The sequence below is a fragment of the Crinia signifera genome, chromosome 11 (assembly GCF_055691185.1).
Source record: "Crinia signifera chromosome 11, ASM5569118v1, whole genome shotgun sequence".
Lineage (NCBI taxonomy): Eukaryota > Metazoa > Chordata > Amphibia > Anura > Myobatrachidae > Crinia > Crinia signifera.
The window spans coordinates 57,958,167-57,979,648 of NC_139227.1; the positions used below are offsets into that span (position 1 = coordinate 57,958,167).

The window sequence follows — 21,482 nt, forward strand, 5'->3', positions numbered from 1 at the left end:
CAACCCGGCACCTGGGAGGAATCTGGCCCACCAGGTGGGCTGTGGCTCAGAGGAGTAACCTGAGTTATTTTGTTTCTGTGCAGGGAAAATACTGATTGCTTTATTTTTACACTGCAATATAGATCTCACTTTGAAGAAAAACCCCACCCAAATCTAATTCTCTCTGCACATGTTACATCTGCCCCACCTGCAGTGCACATGGTTTTATCCAGCTTAGAAGGAATTGGCCTCTAAGAGTGAACTAGAATAAGGCCCATAGCCTTATCACCATAAAGCTGCCGTATTCCACTTCGCAATAAGGTCTTAACATCTTTTGGTCCATAATATCCTTATGGCGAAGGGAATATAGCATTATCACCATAAAGCTTCCGTATTCCCCTTCACCATAAGGTCTAAACATTTTTTTGTCCATAATATCCTTATGGCGAAGGGAATATAGCCTTATCACCATAAAGCTGCCGTATTCCCCTTCGCCATAAGGTCTTAACATCTTTTGGTCCATAATATCCTTATGGCGAAGGGAATATAGCATCACCATAAAGCTGCCGTATTCCCCTTCACCATAAGGTCTAAACATTTTTTGGTCCATAATGTCCTTATGACGAAGGGAATATAGCATTATCACTGTAAAGCTGGCTATATGCCCTTCACCATAAGGTCTTAACATCTTTTGGTCCATAATATCCTTATGGCGAAGGGAATATAGTATTATCTTTATTGAGCTGGCTAATTTCCCTTCGTATGCAGGATCTGACCACTAGGGGCATAAAAGTCCTTACGGTGAAGGGGAATAAGCCTGCTCTGTAGTGATTTAGCTATTTACCCTTCACCATAAGGATAACCTCCTTTCCAGGAAGGGCATATAGACACAACCGGTGAGAAAAGCGGAACTCGGTCGGCGCTACCGTAAATCCAGAAGTCAGCAGCAGAGGGCGGAGCGGAGACAGAGTTTGAAGACTGTAAACGTCCTCCTCGAGTCCCCGCCCCTTTCCCTAGTGCTAACCAATCACATTACCCTCAGACGGAATTCTGACGCCAGGTCGCTAATCCAAGCGGACACTAGAGGCAGATCTGCTTGTTTCCTGTGACGCCGTTATGCGAGAGTCCTTATTTTATCGGCTGATACTTCTAAAAATGTCCGCAATGATTAGGCGACAGTTGGCGCCTCTAGTGCCGAGAATCACATGCTGATATTAGGCGCCGAGATTGAAAGTGGAGCATCGCGCGCACATCTACCTGACACTGAGGAGGAGATCCCGGATCCTGGGCTGGTGAGCGGGGAATGTGGGGTCAGTTGCCAAGTCAGTTTATAACAAGCAGATTTGGGTGTGTTGTTTTTTGCAGTTGCTTATTTTATTTGATGATTGCTTATTTTGGGGCTTATATTTTTTTTAGTAGCTTGTTTTATTTTGGGCTTAGTTTTTTGTTTTGTGAATCAGTCATGCAGATGGGGGACAAACACACAGGTGAGCGCTACAGATGGAGCCCTCCTGTAGGAGAACATAAGCAGAGGCTTATAGAAATACTAATGACTCATTATATCTGTTGTGGTTGTCTGCTTTTTGTGTGTATTCAAAAGGACTAATCTGATTTTAACAATGACGACGACAACAACAACCACAAAGAAACAGATCAGACACACAACAGTGAATCATTGAGACTTGGGATGGAATTGTGTGAATTGTGATTTAAGGGCCGTACAGGCTATGCCTGCCCCGCCAACATCCTCCGACCTTTTCATACCCCCACTATCCACGTCGGCGTGGAGTTGATTTTCTATAGTGTGGCAAGCCACAGAGCCCGAAGCGTGGCGAGCGCACGTGTATTACTTTACATGTATTCCACGTCCCCTCGCGGGGCTCGCTGCGCTCGCCACACTATATAAAATCAACTCCACGCCGACGTGGATAGTGGGGGTATGAAAAGGTCGGAGGATGCGTACCGCCGCCCCTCGCCACGCTTCGGGTTGACTTTCATAGTGGGGGTGCATTTAACATTGTAAGCCCCCATTAGGGTGCTTATACAATTTAAAATCGCATCGCATTGTCTGCCATATACAATGCTATACAATTTTAACATTGTATGACATCGGGGGAAATCTCGTCCCATCGCATGCCTTATGGTCTGCGATGCGATGGGTGCCATGATACTACACAAGTACCTATATTTGTGTGTATTTCATGTTTGATGTTCTACAACACAAATGCAAATACATCATTGAAATATAAAAATATTTTAAAATACGGTTATCCAAAATTCTTCTAGTCCTGAGCATTTTTGATAAGGGATACCCAACCTGTATAGTTTACAGGTAGTGTGCCAAAAACCACAGGCCTTGGCTCTTCCAAACGGGGAGATGGGTAATTAGATGGCAGCGGGAAGTGAGTTCCCCCACCTCTCCAGGACCACTTTAAGCCCTACCTGTATGTATGTATGTATGTATGTATGCGTGCTCAGGACCACTTTAAGCCCTGCCCGTATGTGTGTGCACTCAGGACCACTTTAAGCCATACTTTCCTTCCTGACCCTCTCCATGCGGGAGAAAATGCTCTGTTTCTGGACTTCCTTGATAATGTTTGATTGCCATCACCTGTGTTGATACACCTCTACCTAGCTCACCACAGGTGATGGCAATCATACATTATCAGGGAAGTCCAGGAACAGAGCATTTTCTCCCGCATGGATAGGGTCAGGTAGGCAAGTATGCTTTAAGCCCTGACCATATGTGTGTGCGCGCGCAAGACCACTTTAAGCCCTGCATTTGTGTGTGTGTGTGTGCGCCGCCCTTACCCTGGCACCATACTGTGTATTGAATACGCAGAGATGGTCCCATTGGGATCACAAAAAAAAACTGGATGACCTCGCTCCTAATATCTGTAGCCTGTCAGCCCCCGTGGCTGGATGACCTCGCTCCTAATATCTGTAGCCTGTCAGCCCCCGTGGCTCTGCAGTGCCACCAAAGATAGTGGCCGGAGGATTGCTCTGCTCTCAGTAACCTGTGTGGGCATGCTTCACTACTGCTGGGTTATAGGGATTCCCTTTCAGTCAGCACCAGTTACTGACGCCTCCCACTGCCTAGTGGGCAGGTAACTTGCTGCTACCCCTGGCACCACACTGTGACAAGGAAGGGGAGCTCTGTGCCAGGGGTGTATTGCTGCCGCTTCCTGGGACTGCCCGGGTATTTCTACACCATCCTCAAGTTGAGAAAAATGTTTAACCCCTTTTTTCTTTGCCTCCAGCTTGGTAGTGATACGTGCAGAATCTGCAGCACGCATGCAATGGAGACCAGACGTCAGCCTCTGAAACGCCTATGTGAGTGTTCATGTGCTGGTATAAGGTGTATGGTGAGCGGTCACATTATGCTAGATCCTAAACTTCGCTCCATGGGCCTTATTCTGACCTGAGTGCAGGACAAATTGGCAAAATCATTCTGCACTGCAGGGGGGCAGATGTAACCTGCAGAAAGGTTTGGGGGAGTTATATTGTTTCTGTGCAGCATAAATACTGGCTGCTTTATTCTTAAATACCCCACACCCAAATCTAACTATCGCTGCACATGTTACATCTGACCTCCTGCAATGCAGCACAGTTTCACCCTTTTTGAAAACAAAGTTGTACTGCAATCAGGTCTAAATTAGGCTGCATGTATATCTGTGGTCAGTGATTCCATGGTTTAAAGTCTGAGAGGTTTCCTGTACATTGTGTCTTTCCTGTAGTAATTGGGGTCCTCCCTGTGATTATGCCATGCTTTTTTTTTCCTTCAGGTCCAGACTCGGGAAACAAGTCCCAGAGAAAGAGACGTTTCACTCCTTTACAGGATGAGAAGGAGAACAGGGATCCTCCGGAGGTGTCATGCAGGGATAGCTGGTCATCACTGCTGCGGCTCACAGAACAGGAGATTAAACCGGACACACCAGCGATTCCATCCATCAGATCCCGTATTCAGATGCTGCGAGACATCAGCAAGAGAGGTGTGCAGATTGCAGACGTGGGGTGACCGTGAGGACCTCTGACTGTTCTTCCCAGATGCATTTATCTTCTGAGCATAAAATGAGAATAAAGTTGGAGGAGTAGAATTGTGGGGTGAATGTAATAGCGAGTCATCTAGGAGCTCATGGGAAGTCTGTACAAAGAATAGAAACAGATGGCGGGTATTCCAAAGTAATGGGTGCCCATTGGAACAATTCACTTGTTGCTCTGATCGGGTAACTTACTGTACGATGGGGGTATAATGGCGAAGCAAGAGTCATGTGTTCAATCTTCCAGCAGATGCAGTTCCTGATGGGGAAGATCCGGACTGTGGGCCCCCAACCGATAATGGCAAGGTCAGTGTATAGTGTTGCAGCTACTCTTTAGTATCTAGGTGCGGTCATTAGTTCACACACATTGTCCATGTAGACCTATGTCGACATGAACAAAAAAAATTAAGAACCCATGTCGACCTTTTTCCTGTGTACCCTATACCCAACACACCTGTAGTGTACAAGGGTGGATGAGAAACAGGCCTGGTACCTCCCTTTTGTCCATCCTGGTGACACAGCTAACCTTGGGATGTAGGAGGGTCCGCAGGAGCCAAGGCACCTATGCTGAAAGTCTTTGGGAGCAGGATCCTTCCTTCTACATCCCATGATGCTTCAGTTCGTTTTAGGTGGCTACAGGAGTGGGCGCTATGCTGATCGGCTGCTGCTGCAGACGCTTCTTTCTTTGGATTTTTATCAAGAGTAGCTAGATTTTTTATTTTATTAACTCGCTAGTTAGAGCAGGTTTTCCAGTGTGTTACTTCTCACAGAAGTTTACACACCCTGAGAGCGCAGCAGAGGCTGACAGAAGCGTGTCCTGTCAGTTCTCTGTGCGCAGAGGGACGCTGAGAACCCTCTTACAAGAGAGGTTTTCCTGGGCCCTGGGGGTGTCCTGAACCGGCTCCTTGCATAGCAGGGGATTGTTGGGGACGGACCCCTGTGATGGCGGCCGCCATCTTGGAAGGGTTTGTCACAGACCCACCTGGTCGCATCCTCACTTTGGACACACGAGTCCCCTCTATGAGGTACGCCGCCACCAGCAGGCTTGATTTAGTGCTTCTGAATTTCACAAGGTCGCATTGCTGCCCCTGACCACACAATACAGTATAAAAACAAAGGTAATGCTGACTGCTCTTCTTTGGCTTAAAAAGGTCCTAAGAACACAAAACCAGAACTGGGAATATGTATTATTTATTCCTAGAAATACTACAGAGCTTTAAGTGATAAAAATGGTTACAGGATATTACAATGATTTTAGAAGTACACACATTGATACAACGCAAATAAAATAAAAGGGGAAAAAGGACAGGACTGTATTTTACACCCAAGTACGGGTGGGGGTCTCCACAAGAAATCTCAGTTTGCTTCCAGCCAGTTTGCTGTTCCCCGAAGAAGTAACACTGAAATATTGACAAGAGAAGCAGATATACTGTACCTGCAGGCTCCCTCATCCCTCCCACCCTTGTGATTTTGACCCTTTCCCTGCTGGAACTTGTCCCTAGATATTTGTATCTTCTACAGTACATGCAGAATTTGTCTGCGGTTTTCAAAGTGATTGATATGCATCTCACTTATTAAGGTATGGGTAACAGACAGGCTTCACTGATAAGATATCTGCACTAGAGGAAGGAGACCATCTCTAACCTCTTCTGGACCATGGTATATGAGGGGTCTCAGATCTTATCTGACAACTTTAACTTCAGAGGATTTCTACAGATGGTCAATCTGAGGGAATACAGACTCAACCTCCCTGGGTCACCAATAGTTCACCAGTACAGAAGAAATACATAGATTTTTCTTTCAATGGTCCTGGTGACACAGCTTCACATTGGGATGTAGGAGGGTCCGCAGGAGCCAGGCACCTATCCTAAAGCTTTTAGAGAGGTAGGCTCCTCCCACTGCATCCCAGAATCCTCAGTTCATGTTAGGTGCCCACCGGAGTGGGTTCTATTCTGAAGAGGCTGCTGAGCAGCCGAAGATTAGAGATAGGTGTTTTTTTAGGTACTTGTTTCCTAGCACGGCCACAAATCTTGGCCATCGGGGGTAAATTGAGTGGCCTGCGACGCGACCGACGCGATGCCCCCGATTTTTGCATTGAAAACAGTGAAAAATCGTGTCGGTCGCGTCGTGTGCACCTAAAAATGCTTAAATGGTCCAGACGCGATGCCCCCGATTTCCCCATAGGGAACAATGTTAAATGCCTCAATTTACCTGCGATGACCACGATTTCCCATAGGAAACAATGTTAAATGGATGAATTTACCCAAATCAGCATAGGAAAGAATGGTAAATGGGCCAGAAACCCCAAAAAAACCCCTGAACGTTGAAATGTCCCCCCAAAAGTAGTTGACGCCACCCCGCCATCAACGTGAACCCGAAGCGTGGCGAGCGGCGGCGGTACGCGTCCTCCGACCTTTTCATGCCCTACTATCCATTAGGGCGTGGAGTGAGAATAGAATAGTGTGGCGAGCGCAGCGAGGCGAGCGGACGCGGATACCTTCACAGGTAAACGCGTCCCTTCGCGGGCTTCCCAGGTGTCCGCGTTGCCATGGACACCTGGGAAGCCCGCGAGGGTACGCGTATAACTGTGAAGGTATCCGCGTCCCCTCGCGGGGCTCGCTGCGCTCGCCATGCTTCGGGCTCGGTGGCTCGCTGCGCTCGCCACACTATTCTATTCTCACTCCACGCCCTAGTGGATAGTAGGGCATGAAAAGGTCGGAGGACGCGTACCGCCGCCCCTCGCGGGCTCGCCACGCTTCGGGTTCACGTTGATGGCGGGGTGGCGTCAACTACTTTTGGGGGGACATTTCAATGTTCAGGGGTGTTTTTGGCCCATTTACTATTGTTCCTATGATAATTTGGCTAAATTGAGCCATTTCACATTGTTTCCTATGGGAAATCGTGGTCATCGCGGGTAAATTGAGGCATTTAACATTGTTCTCTATGGGGAAATCGCGGGCATCGCGTCTGGCCCATCGCACCCGATTTTTTTTTAGCGGCCGCGATGGAACCGATTTTACCCCCGATGACCACGATTATGATCGTTGTGGCCGTGCTGGGAAACAAGTACCTTTTTTTTTATTTTATTAATTTTACACTTCTTTAGGTAGGACGCATTGTGGAGGATTCTCATAGAATCATCACACTGCCAGCACAGCAGGGGCGGACAGAAGCGCGTCCTGTCCTCTCCCTGTGTGCGGAGGAGATGTTTGCTCTCTCATCTTCAGAGACTGCCTGGGCCCCGGAGTGTCCCTGAACCGGCTCCACGCAGGTGGGGATCATGGGAGATTGGCGCTCCGTTATGGCGGCGGCCATTTTACATGGGTTTTGCAGGCTGAGCTCTTCCACCAAAAGACAGCAGCTTGCGACAGGGCCTTACGGTGATTCCCATTGCAAGGGAAGGCACAAGGAATAGGAGTATCTACATGGGAGCAGCTAGAGCGGGTAGTTGGCAAAGATCCACAGACCCCGCTGTGGCAGGGACAGATGGTCTCTTCCCTCACTTTGTGGGATCTGACTTCCCTCACTTTGCTTGGCGCCATTTTGGGAAACGCTGGCTAGGGAGCTGAAAAGCTCCATCTGGCCGAGTGATTGATTCTCCTGGGCTGCGCTAACCCCTACGTTCTGGAGAAGGCTCCTGGAACTGTTTTGACTTCCGGTGGGGCCGGGGATGGTCGCGTGCAGGAGAGCTGCCCGGCCCATGGAGTAGGTGCTGGTGGCGGCGGGGAGCGGCAGGGGGAACGGAGGAGTCAGAGAGTGAAGGAGCGCTGTGCCCCCCCCCGGCGCTGCGTGTCTCTCCTCTCCCCCCCCCCCAGGAAGGGGGAGATGGACGGCGCCCAGATGATGCTGCAGTGAGGACCTGCTGCTGTCCCTAGTGCCAACGGGACCCCCGGCCGCCGCAGCAGAGATGGAGCCCCGGCCCCAGTGAAGGATCCGGGCCTCCTGAGGAGAACCCTGGCCTGCAGCAGATGATCCCGGCACTTGCGGAGGAGACTCCATGCAGGCAGGCCCTGGCTGGGAAGCCCGACTGGCCCCTCGGATCTCTGGATGAACGTGGTGCCCGGGAGAAGGTATGGCTCCAGAGATTGGGCCAGAGAGGGCCTAGCCATAGGCCTCACTATCTATCACTATCTATCCCAGGCCTCATGGACTCCAAGCCTCGTTGACTCTTTCCACCCCCGGCCACTGCCTGTGCTGTCCACGCTGCCCGCGCTGGCTCTCCATACAGGAGGATGGCCTGGTAAGCCTTTAAGATGGCGCCGCAAATGGCTGCCTAGGAGCTGTGCACCCAGCAATGTGTATCCTGTGTCTCCTGTGTGATAACTGTACTGTCCCTGATTTAATCTGTGCTGTCACCTGCCCGGCTGCTGCAATGACCAGTGGCGCCGCGGATGGCTGCCTAGGCGCTGTGCAGCTTGGCGGGTGTGTGTTCCCTGTGTGATAACTGTACTGTCTCTGCTTGTACTATTACCTACCCGGCTGCTGCAATGACCAGTGGCGCCTCTGATGGCTGCCTAGGCGCTGCGCAGCTCGGCGGGCATGTGATGTCTAAATGCTCTCAATGTAATGTGTATAATGTCTCAATGGAATGTATATAATGTGACCCCCCCCTTCATCCCCGCTTGATGCTGCACTGTAATTCCACAAAAAATTCCTAGTGTGCGCAAGCACACATGGCCAATAAAGTTGATTCTGATTCTGACAGATAAGTACTACATTTTCGCCTGACATTTTATACTGTGTGATTTATGATCATGACAGATGAGCATTCTGTTTATGGGGGAGGGAGCCCTTAACTCTTTCAGCGCATGCAGTATTTGTGAAATACACTTAACCTCTGACAGTAATGACACAGGAGGATTTGTGCTCTGCGTGCGCAGCTGTGAGGCCCTTTGGTGTTGAAACCCAAGGGACACAGCAGACAGAACTTGTATGGATTATAGCCCTTGACAGGTCGGTTACTGCTTTAGTGCAGTTGTTTGGCAAGCAGAAGGATGGTTGGGTCACTTCTCAGTCACCTAGATCGTCTTCCCAACATTTCCCTTGCTCTTTTCCTTTAAAAAAGACAGAGAGCCAGGCTTACTGCGAGTAATGCAGGATACTGCTAATAATAACAGATTAATGCACTGTTGGATAGTGATGTATCTAGGCCTGTAGATTCAGGTGAGGAAGGGGAGTGCAGTCATGATGTGCCCTGGGATCAGGGCAACAATGATGATGATATATCGGCCCCCGGTGTGGAGGACTTAATCATTGCAGTAAAACAAGCTTTAAGCTTGTCTGATGAAGACACAACCTCCTTGGAGGGATTGTTTAAAAGGCAGCGCAGAGATACGATTACCTTTCCTGCAGATGAAGGTTTACAGGATTTATTGGTAGGGGTTTGGAAAACACCGATAAAAGAATACAGATACCTAAAAGTTTTTTTAGTCTATATCCTTTGCCTGAAGAGCATGTGGCTCCCTGGGAAAAGGTCCATTTGGTGGATGCATCGGGGACCAGGTTATCTAAAGCTACAGTGCTTCCTGTTCAAGGGGGTGCTGCATTCAAAGACCCCGTTTAAAAGAAACTTGAGGGGAACCTAAAAGCAATTTTTGAGGGCGTAGGGTTTACTCTCCAACCCCTTATTGCGTCTGCATGGGTATTGTGACACTGTAGGGGAATTTGGATGTAGAAGGCAGCCAGCAGCAGCTGAGAAATCATATAAGTCCAGTCTTTGTGGTGCAACTGGCCGCAACCAGTTTTATTCAGCAGAAAATAAAATAAACAACAAAAGAAAATACCTTGCCTGTCCGGCACTAACTAAACACAGGATATTCCTAACTATCTCTAAACAAAACACAAAGTTTCCCAGTCAACACTGGGTGGCTCACTTGTATAAGGCAGCTTGTTTCTCACACAGAGATTCTGCAGTCTCCCCAGGCAGTCTGCTCACACTGCTGATTCTGGCAGCCTTTTCACAGCTTGCTTGCTGATTAGCAATCTGTGAGGCAAAACACCTGTTTCTAAAAGGTGTAGGACAAGAACCTGGGAGAAATATACCTGCCCTCAAACACTACTCCAGTGTTCTTGTCACATATCCCCCTCCCCTGTTTCGACCTAGGGGCCGGAACACTTGTAGCCCCCAAACAGAAGGTGCGGGACAATGCATCTGCATTGGCCAACTGTGAACCTGGTCTATGTTCGACCTTAAACTTGAAATCCTGTAATGCTAGAAACCATCTGGTTACCCGAGCATTCTGACCTCTGTTTACATGCATCCATTTTAAAGGGGCAAGATCTGTCACTAGCCTGAACTGTCTTCCCAAGAGGTAATACCTCAAGGTATCCAATGCCCATTTAATGGCCAAAGCCTCCTTTTCCACAATGGCATACCTTTTTTCATGCTCATTGAGTTTCCTACTCAAATAGATGATAGGGTGTTCATCCCCATCTCTGGTTTGGGACAACACAGCCCCTATCCCTACCTCTGAGGCATCTGTCTGTACAACAAATTCTTTTGAAAAATCTGGCGTTATCAGTACAGGTTGTGAACACAAAGCCACTTTTAACGCTTGGAACGCTTTTTCTGCATCAGGGTTCCATTTCACCGTATTTGACTGCTTCCCCTTGGTAAGGTCTGACAAAGGCACTGCTGTGGCTGCAAAATAAGGAATAAATCGTCTGTAATACCCTGTTATTCCCAAAAAAGCCCTTACTTGTTTTTTATTCACTGGCCGAGGCCAGTTTTAAATAGCATCAATTTTATTTAATTGGGGCTTAATCAGACCTCTACCAATGGTGAAGCCCAAGTACTTAACCTCCTCCATTGCAAGGCAGCACTTCTTTGGGTTAGCAGTAAAGCCTGCTTCTCTGATTGAGTCCAGTACTGCTTGTACTTTAACCAAATGGGACCCCCAGTCCGTACTGTGAATTACCACATCATCCAAATATGCAGCTGCATATTTTCTATGGGGCCTCAGAATTTTATCCATCGTCCGTTGAAAGGTTGCTGGAGCCCCATGCAACCCAAAAGGTAACATTTTATACTGAAAAAGTCCCTCTGGAACCGAAAAGGCTGTTTTTTCTTTTGCGCTATCAGTTAGGGGTATCTGCCAATAACCTTTAGTCAGGTCCAATGTGGTGAGAAACCTGGCTGTTCCCAGCCTTTCTATAAGCTCATCCACACGGGGCATGGGGTATGCGTCAAATTTGGACACCTCATTTAATTTACGAAAATCATTACAAAAGCGTATGCTACCATCTGGCTTCGGGATGAGAACTATAGGACTGGACCACTCACTGTTGGATTCCTCTATGACTCCTAGTTCTAACATGTTTTTAACTTCTTTAGAGACAGCTTCTCTCTGAGCTTCAGGAATCCTATATGGCTTTAAATGAACCCTGACCCCTGGTTCAGTGACAATGTCATGTTTTATTATGGTCGTTTGGCCAGGCAGCTCTGAAAATATCTCCCTATTTCGGTTGAGAAATTCTTTAACCTGATTGTTCTGATCAGCTGACAATGTCTCTGACACCTTCACCGCGGGAAGCAACTGAGGTGAAGACGCCAAAGAGCAAGGCTCCGCTGACAGAGACGACCTATCTTTCCAGGGTTTGATTAAGTTAACATGGTAGATTTGTTCAGGTTTTCTCTTACCTGGTTGGTATACTTTATAATTGACCTCATTCACTTTTTCCAAAATCTCAAATGGTCCCTGCCATTTAGCTAGGAACTTGCTTTCCACAGTGGGCACCAACACAAGAACTCTATCCCCCCGGAGCAAATTCCCGTATCTTGGCACTCCGGTTATATACCCTCTGTTGAGCACTTTGGGCTTGTTCCATGTGCTCTCTGACAATAGGTACCACAGTTGCAATCCTATCCTGCATTTGTGATACATGTTCAACAACGCTTTTATAAGGGGTGGGTTGTCCTTCCCACGTCTCCTTGGCAATGTCCAACAGCCCTCTGGGGTGTCTACCATACAACAAATCAAACGGAGAAAACCCAGTAGAGGACTGCGGAACTTCTCTGATGGCCATCAACAAGTAGGGCAACCAACAATCCCAGTTTTTCCCATCTTTGTCAACAACCTTTTTTAACATACTTTTTAACGTTTTATTAAATCTTTCCACCAACCCATCAGTTTGGGGATGGTAGATAGACGTCCTGAGGTGGGTGACCTTAAACAACTTGCACAATTCTTTCATGACCCTTGACATAAATGGAGTACCTTGGTCAGTCAAAATTTCTTTTGGTATTCCCACTCTACTGAAAACCTGCACCAGTTCCCTAGCTATCGCTTTGGTTGTGATAGTGCGTAAAGGGACAGCCTCAGGATATCGAGTGGCGTAGTCCACTATTACCAAAATATACTGATGGCCCGAGCGGATTTTAACAAGGGCCCCACGAGATCCATGGCTATTCTGTCAAATGGGACCTCTATAATAGGCATGGGAACTAGTGGGCTCCTGAAATGAGGTCTAGGGGCATGATACTGGCATTCAGGACAGGAAGAACAATATTCAGACACTTCTTTATACACCCCTGGCCAAAAGAACCTTTGTAAAACTCTTTCAGTGGTCTTTTCTGCCCCTAAATGTCCTGCTGTAACATGACTATGGGCTAAATCTAGTACCGTTCTCCTATAGGGCTGGGGAACTACCAGCTGATCCACCACTTCCTCACCCTTTTTGACAACGTGGTACAAAAGCTCATTACAAATAGCCATGTGGGGATAAGAAATCTTGGCACCTGGTACCACGGGTTCCCCATTAACAACTTTAACATTTTCTCTAGCCTTCAATAAAGTAGGGTCCTTTAACTGTTCAGACATAAATAAATCCTTCTTTACCTCTAGATCGGGCACAACTATCTCTCCGTTTCCAGCAAGAGGATCCTCACTGGACTCTCCATCTGTCCCCTCCCCAGCCAAACTAGCAAAAGGTAAAGGGTCAGAAGGTTCAAAGGACCCACATACATCCACAAAATCATTGGCATTAACTACTGACTCTTCACTTCTCCCATCTGTGGCTAAACGTGATTCCCACAGCTTCCAAAAATGAGGAAAATCCCTCCCTATTATGGCCTCATGCACCAGAGAGGGAACCAGTCCTACTTTCACAATTGCTGACCCACAACAAGTTTCTATATGTACTTCAGCAGTGGCATAATGTTGGGTATCCCCATGTATACAAGTAACCCCAATAGGTATTTGCTGGACCTTTAAGGGATTCACTAATCCAGCTTTCACAAGGGTAACCAAACTTCCTGAGTCCAGCAAAGCCTCTACCCGGTTACCCTCTAAGAACACATCACACATTTGTCTTTCGAGTTTAGGAGAAGGCACCACAGTACAAGCTAATCTAGCAAAGAAAGACATTCTGCGATTTTCAAAGGCAGCATCACATTGCATGGGTTCCTGCGTAACTGGGCAATTAGCAATAACATGACCTGGCATTCCACACCTGAAACATTTAATCACACGATTATCAACCCGTTTGGGCAGCATAGACCTTTCTAGTCCCATTGGCCTGTCTCCAGGGCCACTGTTTACAGTCTCTCCAGCCTTGCGCTCTCTTAACCGCCCAGCAACATTTTCCCATGGAACAGTCTTACCAGTCTTCACTGAAGGGCGCTGTCGGGGATCTGTGGGGTGCTGGGTGGTCATCAGTAACTCCTCTGCCGCCAGATACCTCTCTACCATGTCCACTAACCGGTCAGCAGTATCCGGATTTCCATGGCTCACCCACTTGCGCAGGACCACAGGCAAGGATCTCAAATAGCGGTCCATGACGACTCTTTCCACCATCTGGGGACCAGTTAATGTCTCTGGCTGTAACCATTTTTTGGTTAGCTGAATAAGGTCGTGCATCTGTGAGCGAGGAGGCTTCTCCAGGGCATATACCCAGCGGTGCACCCGTTGGGCTCTTACGGACAGTGTGACTCCCAGGCGGGTTAGGATCTCAGTTTTTAACTTGTCATAGTCCCGAGCATCTGCAGGGCTTAAATCAAAGTATGCTTTTTGGGGCTCACCCGAGAGAAAAGGTGCTAGCAGACTGGCCCATTGAGCTTCCGGCCAGTTCTCACGCTCAGCAGTCCTTTCAAACGTGGTCAGATAGGCCTCCACATCCTCAGTCTCAGTCATTTTCTGCAGGAAGTGACTGGCCCGGATAGAACTAGAGCTGGCTGGAGCACTGACGGCCACATCACCGATCCGTGTTGCCAGGCTTCGCACCACTTCGGTTAAGGCCTCTCTATCCTGATGCTGTTGCCTGCAAAGTTCACCCATTGCCGCCTGCTGCTCTCTCCTATTTTCCTCAATGGCCACCTGCTGAGCTGCTGTGGCCTCTCGCTGTACCACTGTAGCTTGCAGCAAGGCTTTAAGCAGTTCCTCCATGTTGACAGATTTTTCAGGTGGCTTTGTAGCTGCTTTCACCCAGGACATATATAAAATCCTCAGGCAATTCTCAGCAACTTCACACTGGGCTGTATCTGCATAAACCACTGTTTTCTGCAGGGCTCACACAGCTGCGGCTCTCACTTATGCACAGAACGGAGTGCTCGCATTCTCCACCAAGTTGTAACACTGTAGGGGAATTTGGATGTAGAAGGCAGCCAGCAGCAGCTGAGAAATCATATAAGTCCAGTCTTTGTGGTGCAACTGGCCGCAACCAGTTTTATTCAGCAGAAAATAAAATAAACAACAAAAGAAAATACCTTGCCTGTCCGGCACTAACTAAACACAGGATATTCCTAACTATCTCTAAACAAAACACAAAGTTTCCCAGTCAACACTGGGTGGCTCACTTGTATAAGGCAGCTTGTTTCTCACACAGAGATTCTGCAGTCTCCCCAGGCAGTCTGCTCACACTGCTGATTCTGGCAGCCTTTTCACAGCTTGCTTGCTGATTAGCAATCTGTGAGGCAAAACACCTGTTTCTAAAAGGTGTAGGACAAGAACCTGGGAGAAATATACCTGCCCTCAAACACTACTCCAGTAGTGTTGTCACAGTATCAAAAGCCATATTGTATGGGCAGATGCCTTATGTATTATGATTCATGAGTCCAAAAAAAAAAGGCTTTAGAAGCCTTAGCCTTTAAGGGGAACGTATTATTATTTGGTTTCGAACTGGAGGATATTATTAAGCAGGTCATGGGGAGGGGAAAGTACCTTTTTTCTCCCTGCCTCATCAGTTAAGCAAGCCTCAAGATTGTCGTTTTTTTCAGAGGAGGTGCGTCATTTTAAGGACAATCTTACAGAAGAAAGTCTCACCCGGGAAAAGGGAATGTCTCAAAGTCCCGTTTTGGTGCGTTCAATAAGAAACAGAGTACCAAGGGTGAGGATAAGATAAGTCCTCAGTATGACTGCCAGGAGACTCCCCCTTATCTGTCCTCATATGGGGGGGGGGGGGGGTCGCCTTCTGCAGTTTCGAGTTTCCTGGGCCTAGCTGATAAGGGACCCTTTGGTCCTGGACGTTGTCTCTCAAAGATACAAAATGCATTTCAGTGGCTTTCCATTAAATAGGTTTCTACCTACACCGCTTCCAAAAGAGTCTCGACTCAGGACAGCTCTATTAGGGGCTGCCCAGTTTCTTCTGGAAAAAGGAGTGGTGGTCCCGGTTCAACTGGAAGAGAGAAAGAAGGGCTTCTACTCCTTTCTGTTCCTAGTACCAAAACCAGATGGATCTTTCAGACCCATTCTGAATTTGAAGTCATTAAATCTCCACCTATGGGTGGTCCATTTCAAAATTGAATCCCTGAAGTCAGTGCTTTTGAGACTGGACCAAGGAGAATTTTTGCCGTCAATGGATATCCAGGATGCATACCTACATGTGCCCATTTACAGAGCGCATCCGTGTCTCCTACGTTTTGCAATTGGTGATTTGCATTACCAGTTTCAAGCTTTGCCCTTCGGTCTGGCTACGGCCCCGAGGGGGTTCACAAAGAGCATGTCTGTTATGGCGGCAGCCCACAGACAAAAGGGAATAATAGTTTATTCCCTATTTGGACAGCTTGCTGTTCAAAGCAGTCGGCAGAAAAGGTACGACAGGACTTAGCATAGTCCACCCTGTTTTTTACAGAATCACGGCTGGATGCTGAATTTTTAACAGTCGCACTTGGTGCCATCACAAAGGATTCCGTCCTGGGAGTGCATTTACATTGAGTGTTTCTCCAAAAGTCAAAGGCCAGCGACATTTGTCTACTGGTGACATCAATATTGGAATTACGGATCCATCGGTTTGGAGATGCCTGAAGTTACTGGGCGAGATGGTCGCGACATTCGAGACTCTACAGTACGCCAGATTCCATTCTCGAGCTTGTCAATGCAACGTTCTAACTAGTTGGTCGGGAAACCCAAAGTCCATGAAATCAAGGACGGTCAAACTGACATCGGAAACCAGGTTCTCATTGAAATGGTGGGCAGACGTAGACACCCTTAAGTGGGGTCGGTCTCTACAGACAGGGGATTGGCTGGTGGTGACCACAGATGCCAGCCTGAAAGGCTGGGGAGCTGCTGTTTTTTTGAGGCTTCAGGGTCTGTGGACCAAAGAGGAACCCTCTCTTCCTATCAATATTTTGGAACTTCGAGCATTTGGGAAAACTTTATCTCAAGCGGAGAACAGGTTAAAGGGTCTACCTAGAAGAATCCAGTCAAACAATGCTACGACGGTAGCATGCTTGAATCATCAAGGAGGCACTCGCAGCAGGATGGCGATGCAGGAAGTGTCGCAAATTCTGAGTTGGGCAGAACAGAATGTTCCGGCCTTGTCTGCAGTGCTCATTCCAGGAGTACGGAATGTGGAAGCTTACTTTTTGAGCAGAGAGGAACTTCTCGAGTGAGAATGGGCGTTGAATCCACAGGTGTTTCAAGAGATTGTGCCTCGCTGGGGACTCCCTGAGGTGGATTTAATGGCGTCCAGGTTCAATCCTCAAGTACCCAGATTTCTTCCAGGACTAGGGATCCACTGGCGTAAGCAGTGGATGCTAGGACAGTATCGTGGATAGGGAGTCTGGCATACATCTTCCCTCCCTTTCCGAGGCTTGCCAGGGTACTGAAGAGAATCAAATCCTCGGGGATTGCTGGCATATTGATAGCTCCGGATTGGCCATGGAGATCTTGGTATTCCAACATTCGGAGTGTATCCGTAGAGTCATGGCGTCTACCTCTAGGTCTAAACCTTCTAGGACCAGATCCATTCATTCGTCAGGATTTCGTTCGACTATCTTTGACAACTTGGCTATTGAAACCGCCATTTTGAAGAATAAAGGTTTCTCTGAGGCAGTGATTCATACTATGATTATGGCTAGGAAGCCGGTGTATTCAGCAAATTATTACAGGGTCTGGAAGACCTGTATTAGATGGTGTGAGCGGCAGTAGGCTCACACCGCCAGATTCAAGTTGACTTAGTTACTTGAATTCTTACAAGATGGTTTTTCATCAGGACTGAGTCTTCAGTCTCTCAAGGTTCAGATTTCGGCCTTGTCTATTTTCTTTCAGAAGAGTGGCTATGATTCTGGAAGTGCAGACCTAACTTCAAGGGGCTACCAGGTTAAACCCCCATACAAACAACCTGTTGCACCACGAGATTTGTTCTTGGGGTTGGATGTTCTTCAAAAATATCCTTTTGAACCTTTAAGGTCGGCTGACATGAAATTTCTAACTTGGAAATTCGCTTTGTTGGCTATTTCCTCTGTGAAGAGTTTTGGAATTGGGAGCATTGTATTGTAAGCCTCCTTTCCTTTGTTTTTTCATGATGATAGGACTGTGATGAGAACAGTCCCAAATTATTATTTTTTTTTTTACCAAAAGTGGTTTCTTCTTTTCATTTAAATCAGGATATTGTTCTTCCTGTGTTTCAACCCTTGGAGGGTTCCAAAAAAGGGACAAATTGAGGAATTTGGATGCTGTTCGCGCCTTGCGCATTTATGTGGACAGAGTTAGGGAATTCCGTAACACGGATTGTTTGCTGGTGTTGTACGATGTACACAAAATTGACTGGCCCGCTTCAAAACAGACCATTGCTAGGTGGCTGAGATCAGTAATTGCTTTTGCATATACTAAGGTTGGTAGGCCTGTACCTGCCAGGATACACGCACATACCACCAGATCAGTTGCTACCTCTTGGGCGGTGCTCCAAGGGGGCTACGGCTGAGCAAGTATGCAGGGCTGCCATTTGATCATCTGTTCACACTTTTACCAAATTCTATAGGTTCCATGAGTTCGCGTCAGAGGACGCATCATTCGGGCGAGCAGTGCTGAGAACTGAAGACAGACCTGAGCGTACCCTCCCAAAGGACCGGCTCTTGAACGTCCCAATGTGAAGCTGTCACAAGGACCATTGAAAGAGAAAAAGGGATTTTTGTAAGAACTTACCGTTCAAATCCCTTTCTCTGATATGGTCCTGGTGACACAGCGATCCCTCCCTTACGCTCAGTAAATATTGCCGTTTTCATGATATGTCATGTTATGATGGTAAAATTAAAGTTTGTGCATATAATATATTCAGGCGTTGTACTGAATTAATGTATTCCAGTGGCTTTGAAAGTTGAACTGAGGATTCTGGGATACAGTGGGAGGAGCCTACCTCTCTAAAAGCTTTAGGATAGGTGCCTGGCTCCTGCGGACCCTCCTACATCCCAATTTGAAGCTGTCACCAGGACCATACCAGAGAAAGGATTTGAACGGTAAGTTCTTACAAAAATCCCTTTTTCACACAATAATAACAGAAGACATGATTTCACGAACAGACTACATGAAATGCCTTCTTCTGACACATAATAATTGGAGGCATGATTTATTTGATCCGTCACCTGATCATATCCTGACACCTCCCCCTTTAAAATGGCGCACAAAGGCGGTGACGCACGTCACCGTCTCATCAGTGTGCTATTAACTACACCACCTGGATGGTTTGCAGTGGTCTCTGTGCTGAGACCAGACTGATTCCGCTGAATCTCTACTAACACTTCCCTATATTTGGCCTCCGCTGCTAGGGCTGGAAAGGGTCTGGTTCCTGCTCCTCTCCCAGGAGATGGCAAACTACAAGCACACGTGTCCTTGCCCCCATAGTCTGTGAGCACATTGATATAGTGGACGCTGTGTCCCCTTTTTCCATCCTGGCTGGCATTAACACAGCCCACCCCAGCTGTGCGTGGGACTCCTGCGCACGGATTCTCACCTGCAGCTGGCAGTTTGGCTTGACTCACTGAGATCAATACCAGCACTTTCTGCCACGCCCCAAACGGGCATTCCCCTGTGGTGTAGGCATTCCAGAACCTGTGCTTAGCTTCAGCAGCCGTAAGGTGACTTCGGGCCAATGCTAGCAGAGATTGTAATGTTCCTTGGAACAATGTAAGGTAAACCATAACTATGATGAACATAATTCCAGCCATGGTCCTAACATTGTCACCCTCGCCCCCTGTGACTCGTAACTCTCCATGTTTAACTATGCCACAGGTTTGGGGCATTCTCCCAGCACTACATACAAATTGAAACATGTCCTCCCCCCAGAGCCTCTCATCCTGAGCTGACTGACCTCCCCTCCCCTTCACTGGGGGGAAGGTCCACTCACTCAATGTCTCACACCTTATGCTTGTGTGAGGAGATTCGCTCTCTGTGTCTGTGTGTGAATTGTGAAGGGGGGCACGTTTCTACAAGGGGGAATACCAGCACGTCATTGTCCCCTGTCTTGGACACAACACAGCCAAGTCCTTCAGAGGTTAAAGGAGCTGAGTGTAACCATTCCACTCTGGGTGGGGAACCTGTTGCTGTTACTGTCTCGTTATCTGGATTGTCTCCCACACACCACAATACCTTTTTGCTGTCTATACCTTGATCTGAGCCTGTGGGCAACAGTTCATCTATTCCATAAGGCACCGTACTTTTAAGCTGACATTCAGATTCTCCCTGAGGGAACACCAGCTGGATCAGCTGTCTGCCAGGTTCCTCATTCTTGGGGACCTTTTGAGGTATTGGGCTCGCGATATGGCAGCCCACTTTCTACAAACATCCTGTCTGAGCTATTCACTTCTACAGGAGGGGAGGGGGGTGAAGGGGGATCTTTTGCTAGAGAGCCACCTTCTACACAGGCAGAGATTAACTCACAGCTTTCCTGGGTTGTGATTACAGGGGGCGCCTTTACATTCTCTACAACCCCTAACACTGATACATTTACCACATTCTCGGACAAGGATACTGTACACACTTCTGTAACCCTCTCACATATTTTTGCACAATCCTTACTACGTGCACTGCTTGCTCTCTCTGATCCTCCCCCATACCTGTCCTGTCCTTAAGTATGGGTCTACTCCCATGGGGAGGCGCCTACTACCTGCTTCTCTCTTTCCTTCCCCCTATACTTTCCCTGCTACCTCCCTGCCCCCATCCTGATAACAGCTAGACAATGGGAGCACTTCATGGCCTTGGTAGCCCAGACTTATAGTTTATGGTCTATCCTGGCTAATCGCCGTTCGCTCCTTTTTACTTTTGTTTGGCTCAGCATTGGTCACCTGAGGAACAGAAGCATCCTTAGCTAATACCACTGTATCATTACCAACATCACATACAGTTGTACTGCTGCTTTGTTTTTCAGCATTGATCACCTGGGGAGAAACAGGATTAGGGAATAGCATTGCAGTATTAATGACATTATCAGTTTCATATGCAGCATGCCTCCTCCCCAAATCAGTGTCCCCCAATACTATATCGGGTACATTGTCCAGTATGCTGACATCCCTGGGGCTTCCCCCACCCACACATCGCTCAGCCACAGTCTCAGGAATAAAGTTCTTGGGACTCCCTAGTGCTAAATGCACAAGAGTCACGTCAGCACCAGAGTCTAGTAAACCAACTACTACTTGAGTTCCTACCGTATCTACTTGCAGGGTATCTTGGGGCTGTTCCTTTGGTCCTTTCACACCCAGAACAGCGGGCACCGGATTCCCTGCGTGGCCTGTCACAGGAACACGCCCTGCATTCATACTTACCCCCCAGAGTCTCATGTTGGTAGCCGCAATGCTGCAGGTATTGCCAAGAATATGTTGCTCTGCCCATTTTTTTTTTTTTTTAGAGTTTTGCGCATGTGTAGTAAATATCACTAATAAAATGGCTACCTCACCATTTTCCCGGAGACCTGAGCATGCACAGTAGACCCTAGTAGAGTCTACTGCACTGCTGGCTAGAGGGGAAGGGCCCAGACAAAGCCTGCGCACAGTCTGCCTCCTCTCTAGAACCTCTCTGCTTTTCCTAAATCTTGTAGTACAGGGAGACTTGGTGTATGTAGGACTGGTCTAATGGAGGGAGCCTGGGTACCTCACTGTTTAGAGATCCTGCTCCAATACATACAGTATACAGCTGTAATCTGGGTGCATAGTGCAAGCTTTGCGGATAGAAGGCACCCTAGTCATTACAGGGGTACCATGTGTGACATTGGAGCAGGTGCGCACCACTAAATGCATTCCCTTAAGCCCTAATGAGG

General features: G+C 47.7%; 1 protein-coding gene across 7 annotated transcripts in view; it reads left to right on the forward strand.

The window, feature by feature from the left end:
• The first annotated feature begins 1,003 nt into the window (after positions 1 to 1,003).
• LOC146045303 (anillin-like) overlaps positions 1,004 to 21,482 on the forward strand; it is a 107,599-nt gene continuing 87,120 nt past the window's right edge. The window contains exons 1-4 of one of the 7 annotated variants that reach the window (XM_083164060.1): positions 1,004 to 1,289; positions 3,240 to 3,312; positions 3,765 to 3,971; positions 4,270 to 4,325. In XM_083164060.1, the coding sequence (XP_083020186.1) occupies positions 1,185 to 1,289; positions 3,240 to 3,312; positions 3,765 to 3,971; positions 4,270 to 4,325 (441 nt within the window). In that variant the 5' untranslated portion in view covers positions 1,004 to 1,184. The other 6 variants (XM_083164059.1, XM_083164062.1, XM_083164061.1 and 3 more) reach the window with 6 other exon arrangements.